At 34.6% G+C, this 19,482-nt stretch overlaps 1 protein-coding gene across 9 annotated transcripts in view; it reads left to right on the top strand.

Moving 5' to 3' along the window:
- AP3B1 (adaptor related protein complex 3 subunit beta 1) overlaps positions 1 to 19,482 on the top strand; it is a 261,344-nt gene that overhangs the window by 100,780 nt on the left and 141,082 nt on the right. For all 9 annotated transcript variants that reach the window (XM_042941819.1, XM_042941809.1, XM_042941836.1 and 6 more), the window contains one exon: positions 17,957 to 18,112. In XM_042941819.1, the coding sequence (XP_042797753.1) occupies positions 17,957 to 18,112 (156 nt within the window). The remainder of the gene's footprint in view (positions 1 to 17,956; positions 18,113 to 19,482) is intronic.

The raw sequence follows: 19,482 nt of genomic DNA, 5'->3' as shown, positions 1-19,482 counted from the left end.
ACTAGGCTATGCAGGCACCCCACACTCTGCTCACCCCATTAGCACCTAAGGTGCAGTAGTGCCAGGCAAGCATCCTCGCCCCCACCCTCCATGTGCAGTATTCCAGCCAAAACTGGGCCAGACTAAAGCCATTAGCTGTGCTCACCTCGAGTAGAGACTGAGTTGTAACTGGGGTGATCAAGCAGCTTGAACTCTGCTCACCCTACACAGTGACTGAGCCACCCCGAAGTCAAGTGAGTGTTTCCAACGCTGACGTCTGTGTGCAGCAGCCATAGCCCTATCAGTGGACAGCCAGTGGACACATGCAGCCTATGTAAATGATGCCTATAAGAGTGACTAGCTGTGATCGCCAGATCGCGATTACACTTCTGATCCACATGGAACACATGACCAGTCCTCAGACTGAGTGAGATAGCCATTTCCCCTAACACATATAGAAAAACAGATATGGCAAAATGAAGAAACAGGAACATGTTTCAAACCAAAAACAAGGTAAATTCCTAGAAAAAAGACATTAATGATATGGAGATTAGCAACCTACCAGATTAATAATTCAAAGCAGTGGTGATAAAGATGCTCATTGTTCTCTGGAGAAGAATTGACAAATACAGTGAGAACTTCAACAACAAGATAGAAAATGTTAGTACCAAACAATTTATAACTGAACTGAAAAATACACTAGACAGGTCCAGCTGCAGAATGGTTGAAAGAGAAGAACAGACCAGCAAGCTAGAAGACAAAGCAATGCAAAACAGCAGCCAAAGCAGCAAAATGAAAAAAAAAATTAAAAGAAGTGAAAATAACCTATGGGACATCTCTAAAAACATCATGCAGAGTAACATTTTCATTATAGGGGTCCCAGAAGGAGAAGAGAGGGAAAGAGTCAGAAAAATTATTTGAAGAAATTATGCCTGAGAACTTCTTTAATCTGGGGAAGGAAAGAGACATCTAGGTCCAGGAATCCCAGAGAATAACAAGATGAACACACTGAGAAACATAATTAAAATGGTGAAAACTAAAGATAAAGAGAAAACCGTAAAAGCAGCAAGAGAAAAGTAACACATTATAACAAAGGAAACCCTGTAAGGCCGTAAGGAGATTTTTCACTAGAAACTTTACAGGCCAGAAGGGACTAGTTTTGACATATCCAAAGTGCTGAAAGGGAAAAATTGCCAACCAAGAATGTTTTTAACTCTGTAAGGTTATCACTCACAATTGAAAGATAGAGTAAGACTTTTCCAAATGTGCAAAAGCCAAAGGAGTTCATCACTACTAACCTGGTCTTACAAGAAATGTTAAAGAAACTTCTCTGAGGTAAAAAGAGAAGGCACTAATTACTAATAAAATAAACAAAAGTAAGAATCTCTCCAGAAAAAGTAAATAAATAATAATGGTTGTGGATCAAACACAAAGCAAGTGCAAAGGTTAAAAGACAAAGTAGTAAAATTAATTAAAGATACATTAACTAGTTAAGGGATACCTAAAATAAAAAGATGTAAAATGTGTCAACAGAAATTTTAAATGCTGGTAGTAAAATATAAAGCTCTGGAATGTGCTCAACATTAATTTACTCTCAAAAGTGACTTGCATACATAAGCTATTATATGGAAAGAGTGCCTGGGTGGCTCAGTAGGTTAAACTTTGGACTCCTGATTTCAGCTCAGGTCATGATCTCATGCTCGTGAGATTGAGCCCTGCATGGGCTCCATGCTGGGTGTGGAGCCTGCTTAAGATTCTTTCTATCTCTCCTTCTTACTCTACCCCTGTGCTTTCCCCTCTGTAAAAAAAAAAAAAAAAAAAAAAAAAAAAAAAAAAAAAAGATATTATATGGGAATCTCATGGTAACCACAAAGAAAAAAACTTAAAGATACACAAATGAAAAAAGAGAATGTAAATATTAACACTAATGAAAGTCATCAATTTAACAATTTTCAAAGAGAAGAAAGGAACAGAGAGGAACTGCAAAATCAGAAAACAATTAGCAAAATGGCAATAAGCACATACTTGTTAATAATTACTTTATATGTAAATGGACTAAATTTTGCATTCAAAAGACATAGTGTGGCTGAACGGATAAAAGCACATGACCCTTCTAAGTGCTGCTTATAAGAAACTCACTTCAGATCTAAAGGTATACAGACTGAAAGTGAAAGGATGAAAAACATATGCCATGCAAACTGATATGAAAAAATGTTGGTGTAGTAGTACTCTAATATCAAAAACTAAGCCACAAAACAAGTCTCCATAAAATTAAGATTTTAATCATAACAAACACCTTTTCTGGCCACAATGGTATGAAACTAGAAATCAGTTACATGAAGAAAACTGGGAAAAACACAAACATGTGGCAACAAAACAGCATGCTACTAAACAACCAGAGGGTCACTGAAAAACTCAAAGACCAAATAAAAAAATACCTTGAGACAAATGAAATGGAAACTCAGCATTCCAAAATATTTGGAACAAAGCAAAAATAATTCTAAGAGGAATGTTCTTGGTAATACAGGCCTACCTCATGAAAAAAGAGAAATTTCAAACATTCTACATTTAAAGGAACTAGTAAGAACAACATCCAAAGTTAACGGAAGGAAATAATAAAGAGCTGAAATAAATCAGAGACTTTAAAAAAATAGAAAAGATCAATGACATTAAGAGCATGTTCTTTGAAAAACTAAACAAAAATCAGCAAACTTTAGCCAGACTCATCAAGAAAAAAAAAAAAAAAAAAAAAGAGCCCAAATAGGCAAAATTAGAAATGGGAGAAATTACAACCTATGCCACAGATATACAAAGGATGACAAGAGAATATTGTAAACAGTTATATGCCAACAAATTAGACAACTTACAAGAAATGGAATTTCCCTAGAAATAATCTTTGAAGACTGAGTCATGAAGAGATAAAAATCAGATCAATCATAAATAATGAATTGAATCAGTAATCAAAGACACACAAAAGTCTAGGTCCAGAAGGTCAGAAGATGTCATAGGTGAATTCTTCCAGACATTGAAAAGAGAGTTAATACCTGTCCTCCTCAACTTATTCCAGAAAATTGAAGGGAAAGGAGAACTACCAAATTTATTTAATGAGGCCGGAATTACTGTGATACCAAAACCAAAGATACTACAAAAAAAAAGGGGGCGGCTGTATCTGTGTTGAATGTAGATGCACCAATCGTCTACAAAATATTAGCAAATTAAATTCCAACAATATATAAAAGGCTCTTAAAACCATGACCAAGCGGGATTCATTTTAGGGATGCAAGGATGGTTTAACAAATTAATCATTGTGATACATACCACATTAGTAAAACAAAGGTTAAAATTCATATGATCATCTCAGATGCCGAAAAGGCATTTGAACATATTCGAGAACAATTTATGATAAAAACTCTCAACTAAGTGGGTATAGAGGGAGTATACCTCAATATAATAAAGGCCATAAATGACAAATCCACAGCTAAAATCACACTCAAGAGTGAAAATCTGAAAGCTTTTCCTCCATGATAAGGGCAAGATGCCCATTCTTGCCACTTTTATTCATCATAGTATTGAAAGTCCTAGCCACAGCAATCAGGCAAGAAAAAGAAATAAAAGACATACAAATTGAAAAGGAAGAGGTAAAACTGTCAGTACTGCTAATGACCTGATATTAGATAGAAAACCCTAAAGGCTCCCAAAAAACTGTTAGAAGCAATAAATAAATTCAGTAAACTTCCAGGATACAAAATTAATATATAGAAATCTGTTGTTTCTGTACACTGTCAATGTGCTAGCAGAGAAATTAAGACAACAATCCCATATACAAATTCATCCAAAAGAATAAAATACCTGGGAATAAGTTTAATCAAGGAGTTGAACAACCTCTACTCTGCAAAGTCTAAGACATTAGTGAAAGAAATTGAATATGGCACAAATAGATGTAAAGATATACTCTGCTCATGGATTGGAAGAATTAATATTGTTAAGTATCCAAACTACCCAAAGCAATCTACAAATTTATTGCAATTCCTATCAAAATGCCAGTGGCATTTCCCACAGAACTAGAATAAATAATCCTAAAATTTGTGTGGAACCTCTACAGACCTTGAGTAGCCAAAGTAATCTTGAGAATGTAGAATAATGCTGGAGGAATCATGGTTCCTGATTTTAAACTGTTATACAAGCTATAGTAATTAAAACAGTATGGTACTGGCACAAACACAGACACGTTGATCAGTGATACAGAATACAGCCCAGAAATAAACCCACACTTTCCTGGTCTATTAATTCGTGACAAAGGAGGCAAGAACCTACAATGGGAAAGAGACTGTCTCTTCAGTAAATGGTGTTGGGAAAACTGGACAGCTACAAAAAAAAAAAAAAAAAAAACAAGAAAAAAACCTGGGTCACTTTCTTACATCATATACAAAAATAAGCACAAAATGGAATAAAGACTTAAATGTAGGACCTGAAACCATTAAATTCCTAGAAGAAAACATATGCAGTTTGATATCAGATGCAACCATATTTTGGGATGTGTGTCTCATAAGTCAAGGGCAACAATAGCAAAAAAAAAAAAAAAAAAAAGGTACTACATCAAACTAACAAGCTTTTATACAGTAAAAGAAACCATCAACAAAAAGAAAAGGCAACATAACTGAATGAGAGAAGATACTTGCAAATGATATATTTGATAAAGTATTGATATCCAAAATATATGAAGAACTCAATACATGTCAACAGTAGTAAAACAAAATGCAATTAAATAATTGACAGAGGACCTGAATAGAGTTTTCCAGAGTGATACAAATGGCTAACAGGCACATGAAAAGATACTCACTGTCACTGATCCTCAGGGAATTATAAACAAAACCACAATGAGATACCAATTCACACCTGTCAGAATGGCCATTATCTAAAAGAAAGAAATAACACATGTTGGTGAGGAAGTGCAGAAGAAACTCTAATGTACTATTAATGGGAATGTAAATTGGTACAGCCACTGTGGAAAACAGTGTAGAGGTTCCTCAAAATATTAAAAGTAGAATCAACATATGTTCCAGCAAATTTATCTTCTGAGAAATTTATCCTAAGAAAATGAAAACACTAATTCAAAGTTATATCTGCACCCCTAAGTTCATTGTAGTATTGTTTACAGTAGCCAGATAAGTAATCTAAAAGTGAATCAATCTAAAAGTGTTGATCAGCGGATGAATGGATAAAGATGTTTCTCTCTCTCTCTCTCTCTCTCTCTCACACACACACACACACACGAGTGAAATAATTAGCCTTAATAAAAAAATGAAACCTTGCCATTTGTGATAACATGAATGTACCTAGGGAGTATTATGCTGAGTTCAAATAAGTCAGACAGAAGGATAAATACTGTATGATTTCATTTACATATACAGTGTAAAAACCAAAGCAAACAAAACAAAACAAACAGGCTTATAGATAGAACAAACTGGTGCTTGCCAGAGAGAGGCAAGTTTCAGGGATGGATAGAATTGGTGAAGGGTATTAGGAGGTAGAGACTTCTAATTATAAAATAAGTAAGTCATAGGGAGGTAATATAAACATAGAGTTTATAGTCAATTCTACTGTAATAAGTTTGTGTAGTATGAGGTGATCATTTTGTAAAGTGTAAAAATATTGAATCACTATGTCATACACCTGAAAATATGGTATTGTATGTTAAGTACAAATCAGTAATAAAAAAAGCCTTTCCTGTTTTGGATAACAACCCTTTATCAGATGTGTTTTTTCCAGTATTTCTCCAGATCTGTGATTTGTCTTCCCTTTTTCTTGACATTGTCTTTTGCAAAGCATATATTTCTGATTTTAAATAAATCCACCTTCATGAATTACTTCTTTTCGTGTTTTATCTCAAAGTCATCACTGTATCCAGGTTCATCTAGAGTTTGCATGTTATCTTTCAGAATTTTACAGTTTTTTGTCTCTAATTGCCTGTAAACCTATTTGAATGAGCTTTTGGAGTATTAGGTCTGGTTCTAGCTTCATTTTTTTTTTTTTTCATGTAAATGTTCAGTTGTTCCAGCACCATTTGTTGAATGACTACCTTTTCCCCCATAGTATTGACTTTTCTCCTTTGTCAAATATCAGTTGACCCCACATGCATGTGGGTCTATTTTTATGTTCTCTGTTGAGTCACATTTATCTGTCTATTTCACTAGTAATGGATTCTTTAATTACTTTTTACTTTTATATTACTTGATTACTTTATAGCTTTATAGTAGATCATGCAAACTCACTGTTTAAATTTTTAATTATGAAAAAATTTAAGAATCACAGAGGTAGCCAACAGTCCATTGAATACCCCTGTATGCATCACCTAGTCATCATACTCTCGTTTTAATTTTATCCCCCTTTCCACTTCTACTTCCAGATTTTCCAAAAAATTCATGATGTTCTAGATATCTAGATATAGATTATTATATAATTATATCTAGATATAATTCCATTTATACCTATTCAGAATGAATTTCTAAAACACAGTATCTTCACTTTGAGGAAACTAATAAGTTGGTTCCTGTTTCCTAAAAGAGAGTTAAAGTTTTTTTTTTTTTTGAGCGAGGGTTCAGGTTGAATGTATACTTTTTTTGAAAGTTAGAGAAAGTCTATTTTGATACATAGTTTTATTTTACACACACACACACATACACACACATATTGTAAACTCAGGAAAATGTAGAATTCATTTATAGATACAGCTTTATAATACTCATTTTATGAATTTTATCACATACATTTTATGTATTTGCTTCTTGATAACTAGGGCTTTTTTTTTTTTTTTTTTTTTTTTTTTTGAGTCACCTAACAGTTTTTCTTAGGAAAGTATCCTTAATTCTTTGTTGGTTGTTTGAGATGCTCATCACCTTGGTGCTCTTATAGAAATAACATTTCAAGTCTCCAGTACACATTCACCTGATATTAGCAAAGGCATTATTTGTTCTTCTGTAAAAACACCTGATTTTTCTTTCTCATGTATTTCTTAGTTATTTATTTATATAACTATGGACATAGAGATACTTATTTTATTCTGTGGGTGATAAGCTAATACTATTATTATTTATTTTGTTGCCCAAATTTTTCAGCTTTGGCCTCAGGGAGTTTGTTTGTTTAAATTATTTTTTACTTTCTATTACTTTGGAACCATCCATTTTCCCAAGGTGCAAAAGAACAGGTTTTTAAAGGTTCATTGATTTTTTTTTTTTTATATAAGTCAGATTTCTTTGAAATGTTTCTATTTTTTATAAGTCATTTAAGCAACTTATTCAAGTAAAGGTGAAATTACTCAATGACCATGTGGTTTGAAAAATTGCCAACATAGACCACAATATAAAATGATCTAATTACCATCTATTAGAAACCCCATTGTGGTAATGCATTTCTCCAGGCTCAATAGAAATAATATATATAATAAATGCTCTTTTTTTAAATCATATTGATGTAAACACTTGTAAAAACACATTTCTGTTTTCCTGTTCCTTGACAGAGAATGAAAGATATAATATTTTCTTTTTTCAAGTTTTACCTTTAATTATCTGTATATCAGAAAACCAGATTATTAAGATGGTTAACATTATATGTATAATATACTCTGAATAAGGACTTTAGTATTTTTAAAGGCTTCATAATAGCCCCCTCAGTTATGTAGGAGAGGCCTTTCTACTTAGTTCTAAATTCACAGATGCATTACATAAATGTATTCATAGATGTATTACATAAACTGCTTCATGTCAGTTTTTAGATAAGAAATATATTAGAAGGTACAGAATAAGTTACAAAAATTAAACAATTTGACTAAAAAATTAAAAAAATAGAAATACCATATGATCAAATAATTCCATTACTGGGCATTTGCCCAAGGAGAATGAAAACACTAATTCGTAAAGTTATATGCACTCCTGTGTTTGTTGTAGCTTTATTTACAATAGCCAAGACATGGAAGCAACCTGAGGGTTCATTGATAGATGAATGGGCAAGGATGTGTGTGTACATACACACACACACATAGAAATACTATACTCTCTTAAAGGATGAGATCATTTCATTTGTGACAACATGGATGGACCATAGGTTATTATGATAGGTGAAATTAGATAGAGAAAGACAAATACTATATGATTGCATTCATATTTGAATCTAAAAAAACAGATGAACAAACAAAGAAAAAGTAGAATCTGGCCTATAAATACAGAGAACAAATTGATGGTTGCCAGAGGGGAGGAGAGAGGAAGGAAGATAGGCAAAATGGACCAAATGGGTTAAGAGGACCATGAGAAAAAGGTTTCCAGTTATGGAATGAATAAGTCCCGGAAATAAAAGGCAAAGCCTAGGGAATATAGTTGGTGATATTGTAATCATGATATATTGGTAACAAATGGTAGCTGGAATTGTGGCAAGGGTAGCATAGTCAAATCACTATATTGCATACTTGAAACTAGTGTAATGTTGTGTTTCAGCTATACCCCCCAAAAACCAAAACAGTGCCACTCTTCTATTTTATTTTGAAAAGATTTTTTTCATTGAAAATAGATACTAAAAAATAAAATATTTCTAAGTACTGCTTTCAAATATGCATGGAAATATTTAAAGTTTATTATCTGGGCTGTTATCTCTATGCACAAATTTTCCTCTTTCTGATCTGTTGAAATTACGACAAATGTAAAGTTAGTCAGATTTCAAAAGATTGCTGTATTAACTCTACAAGTAGTTGCTGAAGTTGTAACACCTTATGTCATAATGATATTAAAAAGTGAATTTCATTTTTCTATAAAAGATAACTGTGTTGAATTCCTTTTCAGACTCTCGATCTTATTCACTTAATTTCTTGAACGTATTATCCATAGTTATTTTATAACCATGTTAAATTTTTGTCTATTATCTCTGTTTTCTCTCCTCTCTGTTATTTATTTATTTATTTATTTATTTATTTATTTATTTATTTTATTTTATTTTATTTTTAACATTTTTTATTTATTTTGAGAGAGAGGAAGAGAGAGGGAATGCAAGTGTGAGCAGGGAAGGGGCAGAAAGAGAGACAGACAGAGAATTCCAAGCAGGCTCCGTGCTGTCAGCACAGAGCCCGACATGGGGCTCAAATTCAGGAACCATGAGATCATGACCTGAGCCAAAACCAAGAGTCAGATGCTCAACCATCTGAGTCACCCAGGTGCTCCTCTGTTTTTATATTTTTTCTTGATTTATATTCACATCATTGTGTCTTTTCTTATATGCATATTTTTAAAACTTTGTATTTTTTTAATGTTTACTTAGGAGACAGACCAAGTGTGAGTGGGGGAGGGACAGAGAAAGAGGGAGATATAGAATCCGAAGCAGGCTTCAGGCTCTGAGCTGTCAGCCCAGAGTCCTACGTAGATTGAACTCACAAACTGTGAGATCATGACCTGAGCCTAAGTCAAACATTTAACCTACTGAGCCACCCAGCTGCCCCTTAAAAGTTTTTATTGAAGTAGAAATATGTGATGTACATGTGGCAGAAGCAAATGGCTTTATCAGGGAATAAAGAAAGAAATTAAGAACTAGAAATTACAAATGTATTTCAGAAGCCCCTCTTTCCCCACTTTTTTTTTTTTTTAACGTTTATTTATTTTTGAGACAGAGAGAGACAGAGCATGAACGGGGGAGGGTCAGAGAGGGGGAGACACAGAATCTGAAACAGGCTCCAGGCTCTGAGCTGTCAGCACAGAGCCCGACTCGGGGCTTGAACTCACGGACCGTGAAATCATGACCTGAGCCAAAGTCGGCCGCTTAACCGACTGTGCCACCCAGACGCACCCCCCCCCCACTTTTTACTTAATATCATGTTTACCTTTTGAAATGGAAACAGAATCTTTACCCTGAATGACATTGTCTTTTCTTCCTTCCTCCTTTCTTTTCCTTCTTTACTTTATGAAAATTGTTGAACTAATTTGAAGCTTTAGATGATGAATTTTGGTTTGCTTGTAGAATATTACTGGGTAAGGGTATCAACAATCTGATTTACTTTATCATTTCAGTTATGGATTGAGATAATTAAAAACTGGGTGTTAATTTTAGCATCTTTATTCTCTAAAAAACTCTCAGGCTTTTATTTATTTATTTATTTAGCTTATTTTAATTAATTAATTTTTAAGACTCTCAGACTTCTAAACTAAAGAGTTGGGAGAGTTATTAGGACTTTGCTTTTGGGGGGATCTTGACGTCCAGTTTTTGTTTCTGTAGTTTTGTGAGTCTCCTGAAAACTCTACTCAGATTCTAGGCCTCTCAGCCTCCTATTAGGTAATAGCATGTGTTTATATGGTTTTAGGGGAAAGCAATTGCAATTCTCATTTGGATTTCTATGTTTACTACTTCTGGGTCTTGCCTACATAATTCATCCCTGTTCCTTTAGCTTGTTAGTACCTTCAGATATGTTTCATGTTTTCACCCTAGCTTTCCTAGTTCTTACTAGAAGGGTTTGTTTCATATTGCCTATTCAGCCATTACTAGAAGCAGAACTCTATAATCCTGTATTACCTGTTTTTAAAAAGTGATCTTTAGGGGCACCTAGGTGGCTCAGTCAGTTAAGCATCCTACAATTGATTTCAGCTCAGGTCATGATCTAATGGTTCGTGAGATTAAACCCTTTGGGCTGTGTGCTGGCAGCCTGGTTGGGATTCTCTCTCTCCCTCGGTCTTTCTCTGCCCCACTCCTGCTCATGTGCACTCACTCTTAAAATAAATAAATAAACATTAAAAGTGATCTTTAAAGACTTTATTTATGATGAAATTTTTGTCACCAGAATTTGGGACTTCTTTTAAGTATCTATATCTAGCATTGATTAAAGTTATTTCACTGTAATGAATTCTCCAAATAGTACATCATGGTCAAAATGAAGCATTGCACAAGAGCTTTGTTATATTTGTAAATTCTCAAATACAAGACAATTTCTTTTCTGAGGGAAATTTTGGAGATAAAGTTTTCTTTATATTTGGCAAGTTGGGATATTTGATTTGAGGATAATGGGTTTTTTTTTAATTTTTTTTTTAACGTTTATTTATTTTTGAGACAGAGAGAGACAGAGCATGAATGGGGGAGGGGCAGAGAGAGAGGGAGACACAGAATCGGAAGCAGGCTCCAGGCTCCAAGCCATCAGCCCAGAGCCCCACGCAGGGCTCTAATTCACGGACCGCGAGATCGTGACCTGAGCTGAAGTCGGACACTTAACTGACTGAGCCACCCAGGCGCCCCTAATGGTTTTTTTTTTTTTTTATGTGGTTTCTGGAAAGAAAATTTCTTTTTATTTTATTTTTTTAATTTAAAAAATGTTTTTTGAGGTGGGGGGAGGGGCAGAGAGAGCAGGGGCACAGAGGATGCAAAGGGGTCTCTAGGCTGACAACAGTGAGCCCAGTCTGGGGCTTGAACTCATGAACAGTGAGATCATGACCTGAGCTGAAGTCAGTTGCTTGATCAACTGAGCCACCCGAGTGCCACCAGAAAGAAAATTTGTTAACCAAAGCAGTGGTAATAGCTACTATTTGAGTGTTTCATATGCACAAGGCATTGTGTGCCTTGTATAATCTCCACTAAACGAATCAATCTTTATAAACACTTTTATGACAGATACTTCTTTTATTCCCTTTTATAGACAAGTAAATGAAGACAAGGAGGGGTCAAGTAATTTGGCATGGTCATAGAGCCAGCACTGTTAGAGAAGTGGTGTGATGTAGTATATACCCATTTCGGTTGTATGCACCTAGCTTCCATTCTGTTAGGGCTAATGTCTCTTCTGATGGATTGAAAACCTGTGAAAATATAGCCAGCAGCAGCACAGATGCAGATATAAATTATTAGAGATTGGTTCCCATTCTGTGTGGAAGCCCTGTCTTGTTCATTAACCTCATAAAAACATCAGCCCTTCATTTATCAATTAAGCGATGCAAATATGTCTTTTATTAAAATAATATAATTGAACTTTAATAAACTGTGTTAATTAATAATGAAGGAGACATGAAATGAGTAAATACTTAGTGAAAGCAGCTTTTTATGTGCATGAGGATTTTGGTAGCTAGAGGGTGTTAATACAGCATTTTCATCATATATCAATTTCAAGTAGAGCTTGAACGTTTGATTAAAGTTGACTAAAGATGGTAGGTGAGTGCTTATGCTTAGAGGACATGATTATTTGTGTATCATTATATTAGTTTACTAATGCACTTAACAGAACTGGTTTGGCTTGGAGCTCCATAAAGGAATAGTCATTCAAGTCTGGCCTTGATTTAAGAGTGTATCACCTCTTTCTATAAGTGGCCTGAGGTGATTGCTGAAAATCATTCACTTTTCACTTTACCCAGAAAACCCTACAAAGTCATGCAGATCAAGAGATTCAAGTAAGTCTTCATGTTCACTTTAAGAACACACATGAAACTACCCAGGTCATCAAGGGTATGCATATCCCAAAAGCCACCAAATATCTGAAAAATATCACTTCACAGAAGCAATGTGTGCCATTCCATCACTACGATGATGGAGTTGGTAGGTGTGCCCAGACCAAAAATAGTGGGGCTGGACACAGGGTCGCTGGCTTAAAAAGAGTGCTATAATTTTTACTGCACATGCTTAAAAATGCAGAGAGTATTGCTGAGCTTAAGGGTTTAGGTATAGATTCTCTGGTCATTGAACACATCCAGGTGAACAAAGTCCCCAAGAGGCAACATAGAACTTATAGGCCTCATGGTCAGATTAACCCATACATGAGCTGTCCCTTCCACATTGACATGATATTTACTATAAAAGATCAGATTGTTTCTACACCAGAAGAGGAGGTTGTGCAGAAGAAAAAGACATCCCAGAAGAAACTGAAGAAACAAAAACTTAGGTGCCAGGAGTAAATTCTGCATAAAATAAATGCAAATTAAAAAAAAGATTACTTACTTCAATTACAGTCCTCTCTTTTTTTTTATTTTCCTCTCTTTTAAAGGACTGGGAGAGAAGTAAAATTGACTCTCAAACAACACAGGTTGAACCATGCAGGTCAATTATACATAGGTATTTTTCAGTAACTGTAGTTCATTCAGTCCTGTATGTGTATTTTCTCTTATGATTTTCTTAACATTTTCTTTTATATAGTTAACTTTATTGTAAGAATACAGTATGTAATACATATACAAAGTATATGTTAATTGATTGTTTATGTTATCAATAAGGCTTCAATTAACAGTAGGCTATTGGTAGTTACATGTTTTGGGAGTCAAAAATTATACTCAGATTTTCAACTGTGTGTGGGTCATTAAACCCCATGTTGTTCAAGGGTCAACTTGAAGTAGTTTATTTTGAATTGTGCATTCAAATAGTGAAGTAAACAGTCAGCAAAACTAAAAGGCAGTCTATGGAATGGGAGAAGATATTTGCAAACGACATACCTGCAAACTCAGTTAAGTAACGGGCAGAAGACACGAATAGACACTTTTCCAAAGAAGACATCCAGATGGTTAACAGACACATGAAAAGATGCTCAGCATTGCTTATCATTAGGGAAGTACAGATAATGTTATAATTTCTAGTTTACTTTTGAAGGTGGGTATTTAAAAAAAAACTCCTTTTGTTTCCAAAGAGTTCTTTGTTGATGTCTGTATTAGTTTGCTAGATCTGACATAACAAAATACCAGACTGGGTGACTTGATGAATCCATTTATTTCTCACATTCTCATAGTTCTTCTAGGAGGCTGGAAGTTAAAGATCAAGGTGTTGGCAAGTTTGGTTTCTCCTGAGGCATCTCTCTTTGGCTTGCAGATGGCTGTCTTGTTACTATGTACTCACATTTGTTTTTTCTCTGTGCCACCATTGGTGTCTTCTTATAAGGATACCAGTCCTATTGGATTAGGGTCTCACCCAGATGGTCTCAGTTACACTTAATTACTCCTTTAAAGGTCCTAGTTTAATGTATAGTCACTTCCAGAATGAGGTCTTTGACATGTGAATTTGGAGGGTGAGAAGTACAGTTCAGTCCATAACAATACCTTTTGCCCCTTTTTAAATTGAATTCATTGTGGGGTTTTTTTGTGTTTTTGTCTTACTGTTGAGTTTTGGGAGTTGTCTTTATATTCTGGATACTAGTCCTTTGTCATATATGTGGTTGCAGATACTTTCTGCCGGTCTAGAATTTTTTTATTCTTCTTTAGAGGGTTTTTCATGGAGCAAGAGTTTTTAATTTTGATGAGATCCAAATGTTCTCTGTTATGGACTGTGCTTTTGGTGTCAAGTTTAGGAACTCTTTACTTAACTCTATAACTTTTAAAAACTGTTCTGCCATGTTAAAGTAAAAATGATTAGAGATCACAAAAATTATATGTTTTTTTTTGCCGCGGGGAATTTGTGAATTTACAGAAAGAACATTCACTTGGAAGAATAGAAGCAGGTTAGTCATGAACAAAAGAAATGGTTCCTTCATGGGTCCTTCATGGGTTTTCCTCATTTTTACAGCTCATCTGAGTAAAAAGCATTGGTAGGTTTATTTTGGACTATATTTTAAGGATGTTTATATAGCAAGCAGCCTTGAAAAAGAGAGAAACTGTTTCCCTCCTGGACAAGGTTAGCTTACCTGGTAGCATCATGATCTGCTTGGTTATCCCAGCTAGGAATTTGGGGCATCCTCATTAAGTGTTTCTATTTCTTCCTTCACATTCACTCAGTGCATCCTGTTGATTTCAGCCTCTGAGTAGTTATTAAACCTATCTGACATTTTCATCCTTATCACTAATCACTCTGATTCATTACCTCATCCTCTCCAGTGTCATTTCTATATTACTGCTTTCCAGATTTTTTTCTCTTTGTCTTTAGTTTTCAGAAGTTTGACTTAATATGTCTTGTTATGGATTTATGTCCGCCTTACTTAAGGTTTACTGACCTTATTCAATATGTAGTTTTATTTCTTTTGCCAAATGTAGGAATTTTCCAGCCATTATTTCTTAGAGTACTTTTTCAGCCTTTCTTTCTTTCTTTCTTTCTTTCTTTCTTTCTTTCTTTCTTTCTTTCTTCCTTTCTTTCTTTCTTCCTTCCTTTCTTTCTTTCTTTCTTTCTTTCTTTCTTTCTTTCTTTCTTTCTTTTTTAAGTTTATTTATCTTTGAGAGAGACAGAGACAGTGTGCGGAGGAGGGGCAGAGAGAGAGGGAGACACAGAATCCAAAGCAGACAGCCATTGTTTCTCAGAGTACTTTTTCAGCCCCACGCTTTTTCTTCTGTTTCCAAGATTCAGATGACAAGAGGTGTTATTTTGTTATAGTTCCCTAGGTCCCCAAAGTTCTGTTTTTAAGTTTTGTTTTTGTTTTTTTCTTTGTCCTCAGTCTGTTTTTTCGCTGTTGTTCAGATTGGGCCGTTTCTATTTCATTATGTTTGAGTTCACTGATGGTTCCTTTTTTCCCTTAATACTGCTTTTGATTGTAGTCATTGTTTAATTTTGATTCTTGTGTTTTTCTTTTTTAAAGTTTATTTATTTATTTTTACAGAGGGAGAGAGAGAGAATCCCAAGCAGGCTCCACACTGTCAGCACAAAGCCCGACATGGGGCTTGATTTCACTAACCGTGAGATCTTTATATATTCTGTTTCTTCAGATTTTAACTCTTTGCTAAGACTTTCTGTTTTTTCATTTGTTTCAGGAATGTTCCTCGTTGCTCATTAAAGCATTTTTATGATGGCTGCTTTAGAATTTTAATCAGATCATTCTAATATTCCTATCATTTTAGTGTTGGCTTCTACTGGTTATCTTTTTTCATCCAGTTTGAGATCTTCCTGGTTCTTGGAATGATGAATAATTTTTATTGAAACCTGGACATTTTGAATATCATGAGATTCTGGATCTTATTCAGATCTTCTGTTTTAGCTGGGTTTGTTTGATACTATTTCATTAAAGAAAGGTGGAGTGCATGCTGCCTTCTTACTGCTAATCATGGTAGCAGTCCAGGTTCCCCACTCAGCCTCCATTGATACCTCGGGGAGGTTGCACTCGCTGTTACTGTGGGTAAATGGGGGATTTCTGGCTGCTTACTAATTCTCTCCTGATTGCTCTCAAGCGGGGAGGGATAGAAATGCCTCGTTGTTCCCCATGGTTCCTGGGATAGTGTCCTTGTTACCACTGGGTGGTGGTGCTACAAGTCTTGAGTGTCCTCAGTATTTTCTTACACTAGCTCAATAGGGAGGGTTGAGGTCACTTTGTTCTTGATGGGAGGACTTAGATATGCAAGTAACCTGCTTTGTCTTTATTGACACCGTGGGGATGCCTTGTTATCTCCTGGTGGAGATTAAAGTCTTGGGCTGTGGAGGCCTTTTCTGACATCACCCCAGTGGGTTGATTGAGGCATCTCATTACAGCTGGGGAAGCTCCCACATCACCCTTTGCCAGTAGGGGTGGGAATGAGGCCTTAGTTTTTTTTTTCCCTCTATCAGTAGCTGTACGAGAGCAGTTATTTTCTGAAAAATTTTGTCGTGCTAGATTTTCTTTTTCTTGGTCCTTTGGCTACAGACAGTAGGCTTTTGGAGGGTTTGTTTCATCTGTGCTTGGCGTTTTTGGGTTATCAGCTTCTCTAGCGCTCAGCTGCTTTGATATATGACTAAAAATGAAAATCCAAGGAACTTACTGTTGTTTCATTCTTTGGGTCATGGGGTTCATATCTAGTCTTTCTTCTCTCTCCCTTTCCCTGCTTAAGTTTGTTTCATATGTAACATCTCCCGTTTCTAGTTGTACATAGTGAGAGGAATAGGGAAAAGTACATCTACTCCCATCTTTTCAACAGTAGAAAGTGTGTTTCAGGTAGTACTTGATAACAGAAATTACCTGTAAACAATCGTTGGATTAGATCGAGGTGGATATTATTGTCTTTGTATGCTTTTTGTTTGTTTTTAAGACTAAATGCCTCTACACTCTCAACAATAGCCAAATTATGGAAAGAGCCTAAATGTCCATCAACTGATGAATGGATAAAGAAATTGTGGTTTATATACACAATGGAATACTACGTGGCAATGAGAAAAAATGAAATATGGCCTTTTGTAGCAACATGGATGGAACTGGAGAGTGTGATGCTAAGTGAAATAAGCCATACAGAGAAAGACAGATACTATATGGTTTCACTCTTATGTGGATCCTGAGAAACATAACAGAAACCCATGGGGGAGGGGAAGGAAAAAAAAAAAAAAAAAAAAAAAAAAAGAGGTTAGAGTGGGAGAGAGCCAAAGCATAAGAGACTGTTAAAAACTGAGAACAAACTGAGGGTTGATGGGGGGTGGGAGGGAGGGCAGGGTGGGTGATGGGTATTGAGGAGGGCACCTTTTGGGATGAGCACTGGGTGTTGTATGGAAACCAATTTGACAGTAAATTTCATATATTAAAAAATAAAAAAAAATAAAAAAAAAAAAAGACTAAATGCCTCTAGGCAGATTTTATTGGCAGAGATACGCATTCAAGTTAAAAGTACAAGTCAAAAATATAGAATCAACCCCTGGATATATATAGGTACCAAACAGAGTTTTTCTTGACAACACAGAGACTTGTTACTTAATCACTCGTTTTTAACCTGTCAAGTTTTATTGCGATTTCTTTTATGTGTGCTGCAGTTGAAACACTTCTCTTTATTCTGACCCTTTGATCCATTTACACACTGACTGATAATGCATGGAAATAGTTTTCAGGTTTTAGGTAGTCTCGTCTTATAGGCTTTGTTAGAGTCTCATGTTCAAGTTTTGCCTTTGGTCAGCTATAGATATATCTGTGAGGATTTAATATTTTCAGAGGTTTACTATGTAATATAAAAGAAGTATTATCTATAGCACTAAAAGACAGTTACATTGTTATAAAAAGCAAGGCCTTTCTTTTATACAGGTAGCATAGTATTTTCAAATCTCTTTAACAGTAATATTCTTCAGTAAAATACTAGAGTAGATGGTAAAAAGAAAGTTTTCTTTTATTTGTTTCTTATAGGAAGACGGTTTAGAAGACGATGAAAAGAATTTCTATGACTCTGATGATGACCAGAAGGAAAAGACTGACAAAAGGAAGAAGTCATATACTATGGATCCAGACCATAGACTTTTAATTCGGAATACAAAGCCTTTACTTCAGAGTAGGAATGCAGCGGTATGTTAAACCTTACAAAAATCATGGGTTTTGTTTTTTTTTTTAACAGTGGTTAAAAGTATGTAAGTTCAGTAAACAAGTCTTTATTTTTTAGTGTGCTACTGGATCATTTGTTTGTTTATTTGTTTATACATCAAAAATCAGGCTTTTATTAGATTACTTGGCTTGGTAGTTATATACCTACTGGACTTCATTTACTTTTTTGTGGTTTTGTTAATTGGCTTTTCCTAAGATGTTTCTCAGTGGATTGGAAGACTGCATATTTCTGTTACTTAGTTGTAGTTCAGAGCACTTAATCTGGTATCAGTCCATAATATTCATATGAACCTTGTAAGAATTTTTAAGAGGCTAACATAGAAAAAAGCTCTTAGCATAACACCACATACATAATAAATTTTAGTTGGTAGGGTTGACTAACAATTAAAAATCATCTTCATTTGAGTCCTGAGCTTGTTTTATTTTGTTTTACGTCTTCTTATTTTAAATATACTTTATATTTCAAAACAATACATGTACACAATAAAAAATTAGGAAGTAGGGACTAGCAGAAATTTAAAAAACTTAAAATATCATATTCCAGTCATTCAGAAATCACTGTATAATATCTTGATGCATTTTCCTCCAGATCCTTTTTCTGCATAAATATACGTATATTCACATGTGTGTATATCTACACATACGTATTTTTTAAACTAAGATAAAAATCATACTGTATATAGTACTTTTTAATCTTTTTTTCCCTAGTCAGTCCTCTCTATTTCAGTAAAATTTCATCTCATTTAATGCCAAGTTATCTTAAATTATCTTTTATAAATAGATAATCTAAACCAGTATCTCTTGCACCTGGTTGTTATTGTTTTTAAACCTCTCAAGTCTTGCAGAATACTCTTCTGGGTTTTCTCTTTGCTTCTTTATAGTGCTATTTAATTTTTTTCTTCTGTACCCCTGTTTTACCTGTCAACTGGAAGTTATATCTAAACGTTAGATGGAGACAAGTAAAACATTTTCTTAATATTTTTTAATTAAAAGTGTTCTTAATTAATTACTGTTTAACTAGTAAAAACTTAGAAAATGTGGAACTGTACTTGAATTACTTTAAGTTTTCTGATGCTTGTGAATTTAGAGCTTAGAGTTTTGTATATGTATCCTAGTAATCAGCAGAAGTTTTTTTCTTATACCTCAATTTAATTTCTATATCACTATTAAATAACCATACACAGTAATAAAAAATATTATTTTACTAATGTTGTAAAATATGATTCTGTTTCACTGAGCCCAGCTTGGCCAGCTTGTATTTAAGTAGCTGTAACTTACCACCTAAAACCCTTCTTCATAATTGACTCACTGTTTAACTTTGCCTTGGGAATTGA

Source organism: Panthera leo, chromosome A1 (assembly GCF_018350215.1).
Source record: "Panthera leo isolate Ple1 chromosome A1, P.leo_Ple1_pat1.1, whole genome shotgun sequence".
In the NCBI taxonomy this organism is placed as follows: domain Eukaryota; kingdom Metazoa; phylum Chordata; class Mammalia; order Carnivora; family Felidae; genus Panthera; species Panthera leo.
The sequence above is the reverse complement of the archived record's forward strand: the minus strand, read 5'-3'. Positions and strand labels throughout refer to the sequence as shown.